The following is a 16,770-nucleotide window of genomic DNA, read 5'->3' as shown; positions in this document are numbered from 1 at the left end:
TCTGCACCCGCTCGAGTCTTCTCCAGGCTGCGGAGAACAGGGCAGAGGAGGTTGGGGTATTTCCAGGTGGGATTTCCCTCCTGTAGGAAGGGGAGACTCTCGCCAAGCATCTCTGGACATTTGGAGTGTTGTGGGTGCCGTGACCTCGGCAGATTCCCTCTTTTCTGGTGGTCCCATCCTCCCTGCCGCTGCTTCCCAGCTCCCGGGCTTTCCTGTGAGCAGCTCAGGAAACGCTGGATGAGAGCAGAAATTCATCCCTTCCCTCCACCCCCCGGCCCCGCAGAGCCGCTGCCACCACCCCGGCGCTGGAGGTGACAGAAAAAAAACCCCACAAATCTGGACATCCCACCCAGAGGAGCCGGAATTGTCCCATCCCCGGAGCCCCTGCAGCATCCCAGCACGGAGAGGCTGCAGAGAGGCTCCCGGGAGGGACAAACATCCGCCCCGGGCACATCCTCTGCTCTGGGGCTGCCGGGGCAGGGCGGGGATGGGGATGCGGGCGGGAGGGGTGGATGAAGGGCTGGGAGCCGGGCAGGGATGAGGATCCGGGCGGGGAGGGGTGGATGAAGGGCTGGGAGCTTCGGGGGTGGTGCTGGAAGGGTCACACAGCAGCCACTGGCTCCCCTTCCCAAATATCCCTGCAGCTGAGGGGGGATTTGGCAGCTCTGGGAATTTGTCAGTGCTGGAATTGTCACCTCTGGGGTTCCTTGGAGCTGGAATTGTCACCTCTGGGGTTCCTTGGAGCTGGAATTGTCACATCTGGGGTTCCTCAGTGCTGGAATTGTCACATCTGGGGTTCACCAGTGCTGGAGTTGTCACATCTGGGTTCCTCAGCATTGGAATTGTCACATCTGGGGTTCACCAGTGCTGGAATTGTCACATCTGGGGTTCCTCAGTGCTGGAATTGTCAGCTCTGGGAATTTGTCAGTGCTGGAATTGTCATCTCTGGGCCTCCTGAGCGCTGGGAATTGCTCAGCTCTGCAGCTCTGAGGGTGAGTTGCTCCTGCCAGCGGCTGCTCCTCCGTGGTGAGATCCTGACTCGCTCCAGGCCCTGCCCCAGGAGCAGCTTCCCCACTCCCCTGAACTGGTCAGACTGGAGGCCAGCCCGCGTTCCCCTGGCTGGGGATCCACGGCTGGAACTGGGAATGCCCCCCGAGCTGGGAGCACTGCCCTGCCCCTCCCTCCAGGCCAGCTGGCACAGGGGGCACCTCCAGGGGCATCCCCACAGCCAGGGCAGAGGAAAACCTCTGCTTTTTCCTGGAAACAGACCCTGGGACAGGAGCCACCGTCCTGTGTGACACAGATCCACTGGCACCGTCCCCTCCCGGGGTGCCAGGGCAGAGCTGAGGCACAGCCGTGTCCCTGTCCCCAAGGGGACACCCAGGGTGGCCCTGTCCCCAGGGGGACACGCAGAGCTCCTGGCACCATCCCAGCTGCAGGAACAGCTTTGCAGAGCCCTTGATTTGCCCGCCGGGGCTGGCGAGGGCGTTGCACCCTTAGGGGGTGGAAGTGGCACAAATGAGGAGGTGGCTCCTGGCCCAGGGACATTTGTGGCCCAGTTCCCTAAATAAAGGTGTCTGACCCTCTCCATCGGCAAGACCAACCCGCCACTCATCCTCCTGGTGCTTTAAATTGTTTAATATCAAACTCACAAAGAAAAGCAGGGCTGACACCGGCTCAAACCATCCTCAAACACCGATTATTGCCCCGAATTTAGGAGCAACACGAACAGTCCCAGAGCGCCCCTCAGCCGCACCCGCAGCAAATCCCGGTGCGCTGCTCCTGCCCTCCATCGCACATGGCCCAAAAAGAGCCCGGAGGGGCCGCTCCGGCCGCGGGATCCCGCTGGGATCGCTCCGGGCTCGGCTCCCGGGAGCAGCGCGGGGGTGCGGGGGGCTTTGGGGAGGAGGGGGCGGCAGAGCTGCGGGGCAGCTGCTGTTCTCTCGCTGCTGTTCTCTCGCTGCTGTTCTCTCGCTGCTGTTCTCTCGCTGCTTGCCGGAGCTGCTGCACCCCCCGGGCCGGTTCCCCGCAGCCCCCCCGGCCCCCGGGGCTCAGCGGGCCGTGGCGAAGCCGATGCGGTTGTGGCGCCGGTCGAACTTGGTGTAGTAGTGACCGATGAAGGTGGCGCCCAGGATCCAGAGGGGACCGGCCGGAGGGGGGATGTCCAGCCCGGAGAAAGCCACCACGCACACGTCCTCGCCGTACTGCGATTGCTGCCACAAGGAGACCCGCGGGGTGATGGAGGGGACAGCGGGAGGGTCCTGGTGTCCCCAGCTGCGCACCCCCGCTTGGCCACGTTGTTCCTTCCTCGGGGGTCATGGAATATCCTGAACCAGGATCCCCGGCGCAGCCAGCCCCAAAATCCGCACCCTGTGCCCGGGGCTGAGCTCGCTGCGGCCCTTTGGGTCCGGCAGAGCCCGCAGAGGCGCTGGGAGAGGATCCCGCCGTGGGGCAGAGCCCCGAGCAGGAGCAGCAGCGGCAGAAGCAGCCCGAGGAGCCCTGAAGGTCTGACCAGGGTGGGACGATCCCGTGCCAAGGCCGGGCAGCAGCTCCGGGGCAGGGCCGAGCCACAGCAGGGCTCACACGGAGGGGGTGGCCCTTGGCACGGGAATTCCTTCCCGTGGGAATGGCAGAGAGCTGGAGCCGGGAGCAGCAGCAGCCTCAGCCTCCTGCTGCTGGGTCCCTGCTGTCCCCAATTCCCAGATTTAGGTTTGATTTGGGCTGGGCTCTGTCCTGGGTGAATAAGCAGCTCCTCAGGGTGTGGACAGACACAAACAGTGGTGATCTGCAGCTCCACTCGTGCTGAGCACAGGGAATGTGGATTTGCCCACCGTGAACTCCTGGTGAGCGCTTCCCGCTGTCCCAGGGTGAAACACCTTTCCTGATATCCAAATCCCATCAAAACTCATCCCTGCTGACCCCAAACCCCCCCCAAACCACCCGAGGACTCAGGGTGGGATTGTTTCAGCTCCTCCCGCAGGACTGACGGGGGTTAAACTCTTCCAACTGCAGCTCCCGAGTGGAATCCCAGCCCACGGTGCCACCCCCTCTGCATTCCCAGCTGCTCCCGGCTCCTTGCTGAGCCTGCAGGAGCTGGAGGAGCCCACCCCTCTCCTCTCCACACGGGGAAAAGACCCCTGAAATCCCCGAAACTCCTGAAATCCCGGAAATCCCACCCTCACAGAGCCGTGGGGTGCAGCCCCGGCCCTGCCAGTGCTGGGCTAATACTGGATTCGATGACCCCAAAGGCTTTTCCCACATAATCACGCCGGGATTTGGGGTTCCCCGCTCACCCCTTCATGCGGATCTGCCAGAAGCCGCTCCTGCTGACGTTCAGGTAGTGGAAGTCACCGCTGTAATGGGCTGGGTCGCTGCCGCCCAGGATGATTTCCCCGCCGGCCTTCAGGGGAGCATTCCTGTGCCAAACACAGCGGGAGGGATTCCCCTTTTCCCAAAAACCCCGGCCCTGAGGGAGCGATTCCCCTTCTCCCAAAAATCCTGGCCCTGAGGGTGTGATTCCCCTTTTCCCAAAAATCCCACCCAGGCAGGAATTGATTCCCCTTTTCCCCAAAATACCAGCCCTACAGGAGCAATTCCCCTTTTTCCAAAAACCCCAGCCCTGAGGAATCGATTCCCTTTTTCCCCAAAATCCCAGCCCAGAGAGATTCCCTTTTCCCAAAAATCTCATCCCAGCAAGAAGCAATTCCTCTTTCCCCAAAAATCCCAGCCAGGCAGGGATCGATTCCCCATTTCCCAAAAATCCCAGCCAGGCAGGGATCGATTCCCCATTTCCCAAAAATCCCAGCCAGGCAGGGATCGATTCCCCATTTCCCAAAAATCCCAGCCAGGCAGGGATCGATTCCCCTTTTTCCCAAAATTCCCACAGCCACGAGGCCCCGCTGGCCCTGTCAGCAGCGGGGACAGCGAGGTGCCACAGGCTGCAGGTGGCTGTGGTGACCCCTGAGGGGGGACAGAACCCAGGCAGGACATGCTGGGGCTGGCAGAGGGACCAGGGGACACTGGGGACACGGGGGGCTGGCAGCGGGTGGCCTCGAGGGCGCTCGTGCTTTGGGTCTTCTTACTTGGAAGCGCTGCAAGGAGAGGGATGCTCCGTGAGGCACCTGTGTCCCCAGGGAGCCCAGGGGATGCAGGTGACACCCAGAGACCTGGGACATCTTCCATTCCATCCCTCCCATCTGCCCCTGGGGATCCTCCCTTCCATCCCTCCCATCTCCTGCAGGATCCTCCATCTCCTTCCCACCATCCCAGTCCAACTCCTCCAGGATCCTCCATTCCTTCCATCCCAGCTTGTCCAGGATCCTCCATTCCTTCCATCCCATCTCCTCCAGGATCCCCCATTTCCCTCCATCCCCATTTCTTCCAGGATTCTCCATTCCTTCCCACCCTCCCAGTCCATCTTCTCCAGGATCCTCCATTTCTTCCATCCCATCTCCTTCAAAATCCTCCATTCCATCCCACCCCATCTCCTCCAGAATCCTCCATCTCCTTCCCACCCTCCCAGTCCATCTCCTCTAGGATCCCCCATTCCATCCCTCCCATCATCACCAAGATCCTCCATTTCCTTCCCTCCCATCTCCTCCAGGATCCTCCATCCCATCCCCATCCCCATCCCCATCCCCATACCTGAGCTCAGCTGTGTTTCCAGATGAGCCCAGTGTGGGCCAGGTAGGGAATGGCCACAATGGATGCTCCTTCCCAACTCCAGTCCTCCCCTCCCATCTCCTCCAGGATCCTCCACCCCATCCCATCCCATCCCATCCCATCCCATCCCATCCCATCCCATCCCATCCCATCCCATGGATCCCATCCCCATCCCTCCATCCCCATCCCTGCCATGCCCGTGTCCCCAAACCCAGCCCCGTTTTGGGGGTGTCCCCCAGCCCAGCCCGGTTTTGGGGGTGTCCCCCAGCCCGGTTTTGGGGGTGTCCCCGCTGCCCACCGGCTGTAGTAGACGGAGAAGGCGTCCTCCTGGAGGATGTGCTGCGCCAGGATGCGGTCGAAGACGGGCGTGATGCCGTCCACGGCCTGGCTGGGGTAGCCCATGCCCAGCACGCCGTCGAAGCGGGCGAAGATGAAGGGGAAGGCGGGCAGCGCCGTGGCCTCGGCGAACACCTGGATGATCGGGATGTCCGACACCTGCGGGAGGCACGGGGGCTGGGAGGGATGGAACACCCCAAAAAAATACCCCACACACGGCTCCTGGCTGAGGCAGAGGAGCTGGGGGTGTGGGGCTGGGGGTTCTGTGGGTTCCAGCGTGTGGGATTTGGGGTTCTGTGGGTTCCAGCGTGTGGGATTTGGGGTTCTGTGGGTTCCAGCGTGTGGTGTTTGGGGTTCTGTGGGTTCCAGGTGTGTGGAATTTGGGGATTCTGCATGTTCCAGGTGTGTAGATTTTGGGGGATCTGTGGGTTCCAGTGTGTGAATTTTGGGGGTTCTGTGGATCCCAGGTGTGTAGATTTTGGGGGATCTGTGGGTTCCAGTGTGTGAATTTTGGGATTTTAGGTGTGTGGAATTTGGGGGCTCTGTGGATCCCAGGTGTGGATTTGGGGGCTCTGGGGGTTTCAGGTGTGTGGATTTTGGGATTTTAGGTGTGTGGAATTTGGGGGCTCTGTGGATCCCAGGTGTGGATTTGGGGGTCTGGGGGTTTCAGGTATGTGGATTTGGGGTTTCTGTGGATTCCAGGTGTGTGGATTTGGGGGCTCTGTGTGCCCCAGGTGTGGATTTGGGGGCTCTGTGGATTCCAGGTGTGTGGATTTGGGGGTCTGTGTGCCCCAGGTGTGGATTTGGGGGTTCTGTGTGCCCCAGGTGTGGATTTGGGGGTCTGGGGGTTCCAGGTGTGGATTTGGGGGTCTGGGGGCCCCGGGCTCACCATGACGATGTCCTGGCTGAGCACGCCCTTGACGCTGCCGGTGCCGTAGCGGATGGCGAAGCCGGTGCCGTTGGCGATGTACGTGCGCGACTTGGAGGAGTCGTAGCGGCTGTGGGACACTGGGGACAGCGAGAGGGGACATCCCAGAGGGGCACGGGGCACCTCTGTCCCCCCAAAACCCCCGGGGGAGTGGGTAATGGACCCACCCCGCCTCAGTGCCAGAGGTCTGGACACCAACAGAGAGACCCCCCATGAAAAAATCACCAGAAACGAGACCCCCCCCAGCAGCCCTGGGGGTCGCTGAGGTTTTGGGGGGTGCCGTGCCCCCCAACTCACCACAGGCGCTGTAGAGGGGGGAGCACTTGTAGGACGGCACCCACAGGTTGGCCGAGCCCGTGTCAAAGACCACCTTGAAGGTCTGCGCGGGGGTCCCGATGCTGATCTCGCCGAAATATTGGGTCTGGGGGGGAGGGACGGGGGGCACCCCCGAGCTCACCCCGAGCCCAGCCGGGGCTGCCGGGGGACACGGCGGTGACAAAGCCCCGTCCCGGGCAGGGCCACACTCACATCCAGGTAGTTGGTGAGCAGCGTGGGGGCTGTCCCGTTGCGGGGACCGTCCCCTCCCGCGTGGGTGGCGCGGCGCAGCTCGGGGAACACGTCCCGCACCTTCACGCCCATCTCCCGCAGCGTCTGGCGGATGGAGGGCATCCTCCGCAGGGCGATCCTGGGGGGCACGGCAGAGCTGGGGGGCACCGGGGGATCCCCCCCAGCCCCCCGGCAGCTTCCAGCGGCATTCCCGGCCTCGGGAGCTCCAGCCCGGTGGCTCTAGATGGCAGCAGCTCCACGCCGCTGCCCCGGCGGGTCCCGCTCCCGGAGCAGGGTGGGGACCCCCAGGTGGGCTGGGGACCCCCAGGTGGGCTGGGGGCAGCCGCAGACCCCGAGGCCGGCCCCAAACTCGGTTATTTGGGATTCGGGGTGCTCCCAAATGGTTTAAGTTAGGAAAGACCCCCGCGCTCGTGAGCAGGCGGTGCTCGAGGAAGAGCAGAGAGGAGGAGGAGGAGGAGGAAGGGGGTGAAGCAGCAAAGCCCCTCGCCCTCCTCAGCAGACCCCGGGAGTCAAAGCGGGGACAGCCACGCGAGCTCCGGCTACCTCTGCAAAGCCTGCGCTGGCGAGGGGACAAAAGTGGCGCCGCAGGTGACAGCCAGGAGCAGCAGGCAGCGCCGCAGCCTCCCGCTGGGTGCCACCGCCATCGCGTCCCCGCTGTCCCCTCCCGGCCCGCGGCTCCGTGCCGGCCCCTCCCGGAGCGCAGGAAGCTTTTATAGCCCGGGATCCCCCATCCCGGCGGGATCCTCCTCCCCTGGCAGGGGCAGGGCTGGGCATGGCATGGGGGGCACTGGGCAGGCTGGGAATGGCATGGATAGAACTGGGCAGGACTGGGAATGGCATGGATGGCACTGGGAATGGCATGGATCGGACTGAGCAGGTTGGGAATGGCATGGGGGGCACTGGGAGAGCTGGGAATGGCATGGATGGCACTGGGAATGGCATGGATAAAACTGGGCAGGCTGGGAATGGTATGGATGGCACTGGGCAGGGTGGGAATGGCATGGAGAACACTGGGCAGTCCCCACGGGGGTGGCAGGGCCAGGATGCCCCCCGTGCCCCGCGGGAATGTGCCAAGGGGAGCTGTGGATATTTGGGAGGTGGATCCCACATTCCTTGGGGTTAATTGCTCCCGAATTCCTCCGCTGAATCCCCACAGGAAATCCCTGCTGGTGCCAGCTGGGAGAGCTGCCGGGTGGTGGCACAGGTCTGGGTGACATCCCGGCCAGGATGTCCCCAAACTGCAGCTGCAGATGGGATTTTCCCCAAGGGAAGGGGAATGGCGAAGGGCACTCAGCCCTGCTGGCCATGGGGACACCGAGTGAGGACCCCCAGCCCCCTCTGCCCTTTGGGGGGTGCTCTGGGGACCCCCCAGCCCCAGCTCTGTCAAACCAGGCCTGGAGCTCGGAGCAGGGAACGGCCAAACTCATCCCAGCTGCTCCATCCGGGGTCAGGTCCTGGTGTTTGGGGTGGGAGATGGAGCTCGAAACCCTCAGGAGCTTCCAGCTGCACCCCTGGCCCCCCTCCAGGCCGCTGTGCCCCCCTGGCAGTGCCCAGCCCAGGGTGGGGGGTGCTGCATCAGCCCCGCGGCTCCCAGGGTCTCCTGACCTCAGGAATCTCGGTGGGAAATGACTCCAAGGGCAATAAAAATGTTCTTGGATGAACCCCGAGGACACATGCCCTCCCACCCCCACCCCAGCCCCACAATCATCCTCCTGTTTATGGGATTTGCCCGTGGATGAACCCTGAGGACTCATCCCCCCACCCCAGCCCCACAATCCCCCTGCTCTTGGATGAACCTCGAGGACTCATCCCCACAATCCCCCTCCCATTTATGGGATTTTTTCGTGGATGAACCCCAAGGACACATTCCCCCAACCCCACAATCCCCCTTCCATTTATAGGATTTGCTCTTGGATGAACCTCGAGGACTCATCCCCACAATCCCCCTCCCATTTATGGGATTTTTTCGTGGATGAACCCCAAGGACACATTCCCCCAACCCCAAAACCCCCCTTCCATTTATAGGATTTGCTCTTGGATGAACCTCGAGGACTCATCCCCACAATCCCCCTCCCATTTATGGGATTTTTTCGTGGATGAACCCCAAGGACACATTCCCCCAACCCCACAATCCCCCTTCCATTTATAGGATTTGTTCTTGGATGAACCTTGAGGACACATCCCCCCACCCCAACCTCACAATCCCCCTTCTGTTTATGGGATTTGTTCATGGATGAACCCCGAGGACACATTCCCCCAGCCCCACAATCCCCCTCCTGTTTATGGGATTTGCTCATGGATGAACCCCCAAAACACATCCCCCCCACCCCAACCCCAAAACCCCCCTTCCATTTATAGGATTTGCTCTTGGATGAACCTCGAGGACTCATCCCCACAATCCCCCTCCCATTTATGGGATTTTTTCGTGGATGAACCCCAAGGACACATTCCCCCAACCCCACAATCCCCCTTCCATTTATGGGATTTGCTCTTGGATGAACCCTGAGAACACATCCCCCCACTCCAGCCCCACAATCCCCCTCCCGTTTACGGGATTTCCTCATGGATGAACCCTGAGGACACATCCCCCCCAAATCCACAATCCCCCTCCCATTTATGGGATTTGTTAATGGATGAACCCCGAGAACACATCCCCCCAGCCCCACAATCCCCCTCCCGTTTATAGGATTTGCTCAGGGCGCTGCTGTCACCCCACTCCACCCCACAAACTCCAAACAACTCTCCCCCCAAACCGGAGTTTTACCGCCCCGCTCCCTGCGGGATTTTGGCTGCCAGGGCCCTGCTGACCCCCCAGGCCGCAGGGCTCAGCCCCGCGGGGCTCTGCCCCATCCCTGACGTCCGTTCCCACGCAGGACCCGTGTCCCTGCGTCACTCGGGGCAGCCTCGTGCCCGGCGCAGGTTGCGGGCAGGGAGCGGGGTCAGGAGCTGCGGGACGTGAGAGAGCCTGGCAGGGAGCCCGCGGCCATAAATCCCTGCCCGGGCATCCCGCGGGCTCTGCCAGGCTCCCTCAGCAGGATTCCAAAGGAAAAGGGGTTCCCGTTGGTGGGGATCTGAATTTGCAGCCCCTTCTGACCCACGTCTGTAGGATCCCCGAGGATTTGGGGTGCTCTGGGCACGGCTTTGTCCCGGCAGGCACAGCAGGACCCCTCTCCTGTGGGGGATCCAGGGTGGGGTGGGCTGGGAAGTGTTCGGTTTCTTTTTCTCAGGCCAGGTCTTACAAACCCTCAAAAGGGAACCTAACACACCCAAGGATAGCTCAGCTATTACCTTTTGGGGGCAAAGAATGAGCAGGATGGCTTCTGCTGCAGTGTTAGAAACAAAAAAGGTTTAATAAAAGGCAAAATAACAAACAGAAAAACTCGAGCCGGGTACAGAGGTCTGCTCCTGGTGTGGACACCTCACAAAAGCACTTCAGTTCTTTTGTTCTCTTCTTTTCTACCCGATGGCCCAGGCGGGACTTTTTGGCTTCTATCCAATTGGATGACCCCGAGTTTTGGGTGAAGTCTCTGAGGTCCTATGAGGTGGCTTTTCACCTCATCGTTGAGAGAAACTTCTGGGCTTCTTTCCTTTTTTGGGGGGACAAAGGCCGGCTTTGCCACTCTGTCATTAGGGAGCACACTCCTACAGGGAAGGGCAAAGGGGCACGACCCTTCCCTGCCACCGGGGTGGCCCCAAAACCCCCTGGGATGGGAAATGGAGGGAAAACGGGGAAAAGCAACTTCCCCAAATCCATCAGAGAGCCAAGGGCTGCTGCTCTGGGGTGGCTGTCCCAGCCCCAGGGCTCTGGGGTGTCCCCAGCATGGGACACGTTCCCAATGCTGGGAAAACTCCCCCAGGAATTCCCCAGTTCCATCTGCAGTGATGGAAAAGGCTTAAAAAACCTGGAAAAGTGGTTTTGGGGGGAGTCAGAGGGATAGGGACACGGGAGGGAAGGGGACAGCGACATCAGGCAGCTCTGGGACAGCGCTGGGTTCATTCCCAGCCCTTCAGATCCACAGGGAAGGTCCTGAACTCTTCCCATGCGGCCCCAAAATATCCCTTAAGTGGAATTTCAAGCACAGGAGGTTCCAGGGAAAGGCAGGAATCCCTCACTGGATCCATGTGGGGAACCTTGCTCCAAAATCCCAGGGTTTTATCCAGTTACAGATCCCACCAGGAGCAGCTCCTCTGGAAATAGCAGGGAATTTTCCTGTTATTTTCCTGCTTGTTTTTCAGGGAGATTGGAAGGAAAACATTTCGCAGAGAGGAAAAATTGCCTTTCCCATGGGTAAATTCCTTCCTCTCTCCTGCCAGGCTGTGTGGGTGCTTTCCTTAAAATAAAATCCAAATTTTTTAGCTCTTCCCGCTCCAAAGAAAATCATTAGGAAGTTTGGCTGAACAGCTTCGATTTCCTGAGGGATTTTTTTGGAGCAGCACCAAAAAAAGGAGGTGGATTTCTTCTCTTCCCTGGCATTTTCCACATTTTTGTAATCCAGGATTTTGCTGCTGGTGAACACGAGGCTCGTGAGGATCCTCGTTCCGAAAAGCTCCGGGGTAAAAACAACTTTTGGGAAGGGCTGGGGGGAGGCTCTGGATGGCACCGGGGGAATTGGGGGATTGACGTCAGGGCAAACCCGGAGCTGCTGCTTGGAACCAAAACCCTGCCAGAGAGAGGATTTACAGAGCTGGGGGAAAAACATTCCCGGGAAAATCCTTCCGGAGAGGAGCTCCGGCTAAAGAGCTCCCAGCCCTTCCCTGAGGGTCTTCCCAGCCTGGAAAAGCTGCGGGGGACGGGGACATCTCTGGGGGGCTGGGATTGGGGTCACGGGCAGGGCTGGGGTGGGTTTGGGGGATGGAGAGAGGGGGATGGGAATGGGGATGGGATGGGGTGGGAAGAAGGAAAATGGTGGAGGAGATGGGGTGGGATGGAATGGAGGATCCTGGGGGAGATGGGGAAGGAGGGAGGTGGGCGATCCTGGGGGAGATGGGATGGAAGGAATGGAGGATTCTGAAGGAAGTGGGAAAGATGTAATGGAGGATCCTGGAAGAGATGGGGTGGGATGGAATGGAGGAACCTGGAGAAGATGGACTGACAAGGTGGGAAAGAGATGGAGGATCCTGGACAAGCTGGGATGGAAGGAGTGGAGAATCCTGGGGGAGATGGGGTGGAAGGAATGAAGGAAGTGTCTGGGTGGGTTTTGGAGCGACCTGGGGTAAGGGAAGGTGTCCCATGGCAGGGAGTGGGATGGGCATTAAAATCCCTAAAACCCCAAAGCATTCCATAATTCTGGGATTCCTCAATGCCACCCAGGCACAGCTGGGTGACAATGGGCACAGCCAGGTGACAGCAGCCATTGCTCGGTGACAACAGGTGACAGCAGACACAGAGCCACCATCTCCCATCACGCTCCAGAGGGAACATGTTCAGCTCAAACTCGTTAATTAATTCCCGCTCGTTAAGGAGGAGCAGCTTTGATGAGATTGCTTTTGGGTTTAATTAAACTCCAGCTTCCCCAGCGCTCCCGGAGCCTGGCTGGGCTCAGCCTCAGCCCTGGATCCAACCTGCTCTCCTGGGGACAGGAACCTCGGCAGCCGGGCGGAAAATCTCCTTAAAGTCACCTGGGGTGACACGGGGGGAGCTCCTGCCACGGGAAGGGCCCTGTGCCACCCCCAGTGCTGGCCATGGGAATGTCCCCATGCCATCTCCAGCCTCAGGAATGTCCCTGTGCCCTCTCCAGCCATGGCCAGGAGAAGGTTCCTGTGCCACTTCCAGGCATGGGAATGTCCCTGTGCCACCTCCAGCCTCTGGAATGTCCTTGTGCCACCCTCAGCCATGGGAATGTCCCTGTGCCACCTCCAGCCATGGCCACGGTGACTCCTGGTGACATCGGGAGGTGCCAGCGCTGGGACAAGCCCTGAGCCGTGGGAAAGGAGCCGAGTGTGAGCTCGCTCTCAGATATTTTTTTATTAAATTAAATCTTTCACAGAAAAGAATTAAATAACTGCAAGAATTCCAGAATCCAGCCTGGCACAGCCCTTGGACCCCGGAGCCTGGCTCAGGAGCTCCGGGGGACAGTGAGGGGACACCGTCCCTGCTGGGGGCGGCTCTGGCCAGCACTGAGGGTCCTGGGGACAAAAGAGTCACCAGCTCTTGGGGACAGCCAGACCTGGCGCTCTCTCACCGTGTCCCATCGCAGCCACTCGGCCCAGAGCTGGTCAGGTCACACCATGGAGCCACTGTCCCCCATCTTCTGCAGGAGCTGCGACAGGGATAGACCAGGATTAGCGGGAACATCCACCCGGCCAGCTCTGGGGACTCCACGGTGACATTTCCTGCGCAATCCCATCCGTGGGGACGGATCCCAGCCGGGCACTGCCCACCCCGAGGGTCCCCAGCCTCACCTGGCTCAGCAGGGGGATGTTTGCCAGCGAGCCCAAAAACCCGAAAACCACTGGGAAGAAGCTCCTGTGTGGACACAAAAGGCCCCGTTGAGCTCTGGGGAGCATCCCCCGAGCCCAGGCTCCATCCCGAGGATCCCATCCCCGGGATTCCATCCTGAGGACAGGCTCCATCCCGAGGTTCTCATCCCAAGGAGCCCATCCTGAGGTTCCTTTCATGAAGATCCCATACCAAGGATCCCATCTCAAGGATCTCATCCTGAGGGATCATCCCAGGGATTCCATCCCGAGGATCCCATCCCCAGAATCCCCTCCCCAGGATCCCATCCCCAGAATCCCATCCCAGGATCCCATCCCAAGGATTTCATCATGAGGATCCCATCCTAAGGATCCCATAATGAGGATCCCATCATGAGGATCCTCTCCCCAGGATCCCATCCCCAGGATTCCATCCTGAGGATCCCATCCAGAGGATCCCATCCCTGGGACCCCCTCCCCAGCATCCCATCCCGAGGACCCCATCATGAGGATCCCAACCCCAGGATCCCCTCCCCAGGATCCCATCATGAAGATCCCCTCCCCAGGATCCCATCCCCAGAATCCCATCCCGAGGATCCCATCCCCGGGATCCCATCCCCGGGATCCCATCCCAGGGGTCCCATCCCCAGGATCCCATCCCCAGGATCCCATCCCGAGGATCCCATCCCCAGGATCCCATCCCAGGGATCCCATGCCCAGGATCCCATCCCTCACCTGAAGAGGGACACGAAGCCGTAGGCCTCCAGCAGCATGCCCAGGATCGGCCACCGCATGAGGACCACGATGAGCCCCCCGAAGAAGAAGCTGGTGCCCTTCAGCTTGGGCCGCTGGAAGAAGAAGGTGAAGGTCCTCCGGAAGCCGATGATGAAGACCAAGCCGGAGAGGAAGAGGAGCTGGGAGGAGGGAGGGGAGAGGGTCAGGGCCGCTCCTTGATCCCGCTGTGGGGACCCCCAGGCCGGCCCTACTCACGTTCCCAAAAGCCAGGAGCACCGAGTCGAAGTAGAGGAGGATCCCAAAGAGGAGGAAGAAGAGGCCGAAGCCGACCAGGCCCACTCCGATCCCTGTGGAAAACGGGCGGGCAGAGGCTCCACACCGGGGTCCCAGCACCTCCCTGTCCCGCTCCTCCCCAAAAATACCCTTTGGGCTTTCCCCCAAACCTCAGCACCAGCCTTTGTGCCCAGGCCAGGCCTGCAGGAGGTCGTAGGTGCCCCAGAAACCCCCGAGGGCACCGGATAAATCGGGAGCCACAAAGGAAAACTCCCCGGGAAATCCCTGCCCAGCCTTTCCCTGAGCCTTTCCCTTTCCCCTTTCCCTCCAGGAAAAGCTGGAGACGATCCCTGGATGATCCTGGAGAATCTCCCCACCCCCAGCCCATCCCCTTTTCCACCTCACCCCAACCACCCCATCCAGGGGGATCCCGGCCGGGACTGGGATCCGCCAGAGATCCCCACGGAGATCCCAGATCCCGAATTCCAGCCGGGACGGGAATTCCCATGGGGACACGACCACCCCACGCTGCAAAAATACCCTTTGGGCTTTCCCCCAAACCTCAGCACCAGCCTTTGTGCCCAGGCCAGGCCTGCAGGAGGTCGTAGGTGCCCCAGAAACTCCCGAGGGCACCGGATAAATCGGGAGCCACAAAGGAAAACTCCCCGGGAAATCCCTGCCCAGCCTTTCCCTGAGCCTTTCCCTTTCCCCTTTCCCTCCAGGAAAAGCTGGAGACGATCCCTGGATGATCCTGGAGAATCTCCCCACCCCCAGCCCATCCCCTTTTCCACCTCACCCCAACCACCCCATCCAGGGGGATCCCGGCCGGGACTGGGATCCGCCAGAGATCCCCACGGAGATCCCAGATCCCGAATTCCAGCCGGGACGGGAATTCCCATGGGGACACGACCACCCCGCGCCCACTTACGCTGGAAGTCGCTCAGGGACACCATCTTGGCGGTGACGGGGCCGGGCGAGGGTGGCCCCACTCGCAGAGTGACCCTTGGAAAAGCCCTTTAGTCCCCACGTCATCCTGGGAATCATTAACGGCCCGGGAACGCCCACGGTGCCACCGCCGCGGGACACGGCGGCTCCGGAAGGGACACAGGGGCTCCAGAAGGGACATGGTGGCTCCAGAAGGGACACAAGGGCTCCTGAGTGACATGGGATTTCCTAGGGGGACATGGTGGCTCCAGGGAGGACACGGTGGCCCCCGGGCGAGGGTGGCCCCACTCGCAGAGTGACCCTTGGAAAAGCCCTTTAGTCCCCACGTCATCCTGGGAATCATTAACGGCCCGGGAACGCCCACGGTGCCACCGCCGCGGGACACGGCGGCTCCGGAAGGGACACAGGGGCTCCAGGGGTCACGGTGGCTCCAGAGGGGATGTGATGGATCCAAGGAGGACATGGTGGCTCCAGAAGGGACATGGGGGCTCAAGAAGGGGCACAAGGGCTCCTGAGTGACACGGGATTTCCTAGGGGGACATGGTGGCTCTTGAGGGACATGGTGGCTCCAAGGAGGACATGGTGGCTCCAGTGGGACATGGTGGCTCCTACAAGGACATGATGGCTCCAGAAGGGACACAAGGGCTCCTGAGTGACACGGGATTTCCTAGAGGGACATGGTGGCTCCAGAGGGACACAGTGGCTCCAGGGGGGATGTGGTGGCTCCTGAGGGACACAGTGACTCCTACGGGGACAGGATGGCTCCAGAAGGGACACAGTGGCTCCAGGGGTCATGGTGACTCCAGACAGACATGGTGGCTCCTAGGGGGACATGGTGGCTCCAGAGAGGATACAGTGGTTCCAGAGGGACATGGTGGCTCCAGGGAGGACAGGGTGGCCCCACGGGGACATGGTGGCTCCAAGGCGGACACAGTGGCTCATGGCCACCAGACCCTGCTGGTCCTGTCCTCCCTGTCCCGTTGGATGGGTTCCCTGGGATGGGATGGGATGGGATGGGATGGGATGGGATGGGATGGGATGGGATGGGATGGATCCCTAAAACAGGAAAACCAGGGAGATTGTGGCTTCCTTGGGGTGGCTGAGTGGCACCGAGGGGACAGCAGAGGTCCCTGCAGTGTTCCCAGGAATCACAGCTCGTGTAGATTCCCATGGATCCCGTGGATCCCAGGCTGCCCCGTGGGAGAGTTTTGGGAATCCCCGAACTCCTGGGACTTACTGGTTGCTGCGGGAATATCGGCTCCTCCAGACCCAGCACAGGGCCCCTGTGTCACCTCTGTCACCCCAGAGCCACGCAAACCCAACATTTATCCCACAACTGCCCAGGGACAGGAATTCTATCCCTCCACCAAACCCAACCCTAGTGCGAACATAAATCCCAAAAAATCAGGGAGAGGGAGGAGCAGCTGCCCCTGGAGCCCCATCACCCCCTGCTTCTCCAACCCAAATTAAAATCCACATCCAAGCCCACCCCTGGAAAAAAAAAAAGACTGGAAAATGTTGTTGTTTCATAGATATTTTTATTTCTCTACCGCTAGGAAAATATCCCAGAAAACCAAAGCCCTCCCGTCCCACCCTCTCTGAATGCATAAATAGATTTATTTCTTTCTTTATTTACTTCCTCCCGATGCAAATCCTTTCCGGGTTAACAAGTCACTGCTTTATGAAGTGTTTATGAAAAATAATAACCAAAATAAAATTAATTGATTAAGGTTTGGTTTCCTTTTTTTTATTATTGTTTTTTTTTTAAATAAAATAAAATCAGAGCTGGGTCACACCTTGGGGACAGCAGCTGGTGGCTTTGGGTCCTGGAGATGGGAATTGCTGCCCCACAGCCACCCCAGGATGTCTCCAAGGTGTCCCCAAAATAAGGGGGGGGTCTGCCCCAG

At 60.3% G+C, this 16,770-nt stretch overlaps 2 protein-coding genes across 4 annotated transcripts; both read right to left on the bottom strand.

Annotated features, from left to right (window-relative positions):
• Positions 1 to 1,670: 1,670 nt before the first annotated feature.
• On the bottom strand, positions 1,671 to 7,155 carry REN (renin). The gene is made up of 8 exons (XM_039702578.1): positions 7,037 to 7,155; positions 6,455 to 6,611; positions 6,224 to 6,347; positions 5,888 to 6,006; positions 4,961 to 5,157; positions 4,083 to 4,091; positions 3,294 to 3,416; positions 1,671 to 2,307 (listed from the first exon to the last, which is right to left on the bottom strand). The coding sequence occupies exons 1-8, from the start codon at positions 7,135 to 7,137 to the stop codon at positions 2,052 to 2,054; spliced, it is 1,086 nt and encodes a 361-aa protein (XP_039558512.1). The 5' UTR covers positions 7,138 to 7,155; the 3' UTR covers positions 1,671 to 2,051.
• Positions 7,156 to 11,089: 3,934 nt separating this feature from the next.
• On the bottom strand, positions 11,090 to 14,915 carry GOLT1A (golgi transport 1A). Of its 3 annotated transcripts, none has more exons than XM_039702575.1 (6): positions 14,847 to 14,915; positions 13,901 to 13,992; positions 13,646 to 13,824; positions 12,896 to 12,959; positions 12,676 to 12,753; positions 11,090 to 11,154 (listed from the first exon to the last, which is right to left on the bottom strand). In XM_039702575.1, the coding sequence occupies exons 1-5, from the start codon at positions 14,869 to 14,871 to the stop codon at positions 12,715 to 12,717; spliced, it is 399 nt and encodes a 132-aa protein (XP_039558509.1). In that variant the 5' UTR covers positions 14,872 to 14,915; the 3' UTR covers positions 11,090 to 11,154; positions 12,676 to 12,714. The 3 variants fall into 3 exon arrangements, with proteins under 3 accessions (XP_039558509.1, XP_039558508.1, XP_039558507.1); XM_039702574.1 differs by lacking the exon at positions 11,090 to 11,154 and adding an exon at positions 12,359 to 12,408; XM_039702573.1 differs by lacking the exon at positions 11,090 to 11,154 and having other exon boundaries at positions 12,440 to 12,753.
• Between the last annotated feature and the right edge of the window lie 1,855 nt (positions 14,916 to 16,770).

The sequence above is a fragment of the Passer montanus genome, unplaced genomic scaffold, assembly GCF_014805655.1.
Source record: "Passer montanus isolate IOZ18808 unplaced genomic scaffold, ASM1480565v1 scaffold157, whole genome shotgun sequence".
In the NCBI taxonomy this organism is placed as follows: domain Eukaryota; kingdom Metazoa; phylum Chordata; class Aves; order Passeriformes; family Passeridae; genus Passer; species Passer montanus.
This window is presented reverse-complemented; position numbering and strand designations above follow the sequence as displayed.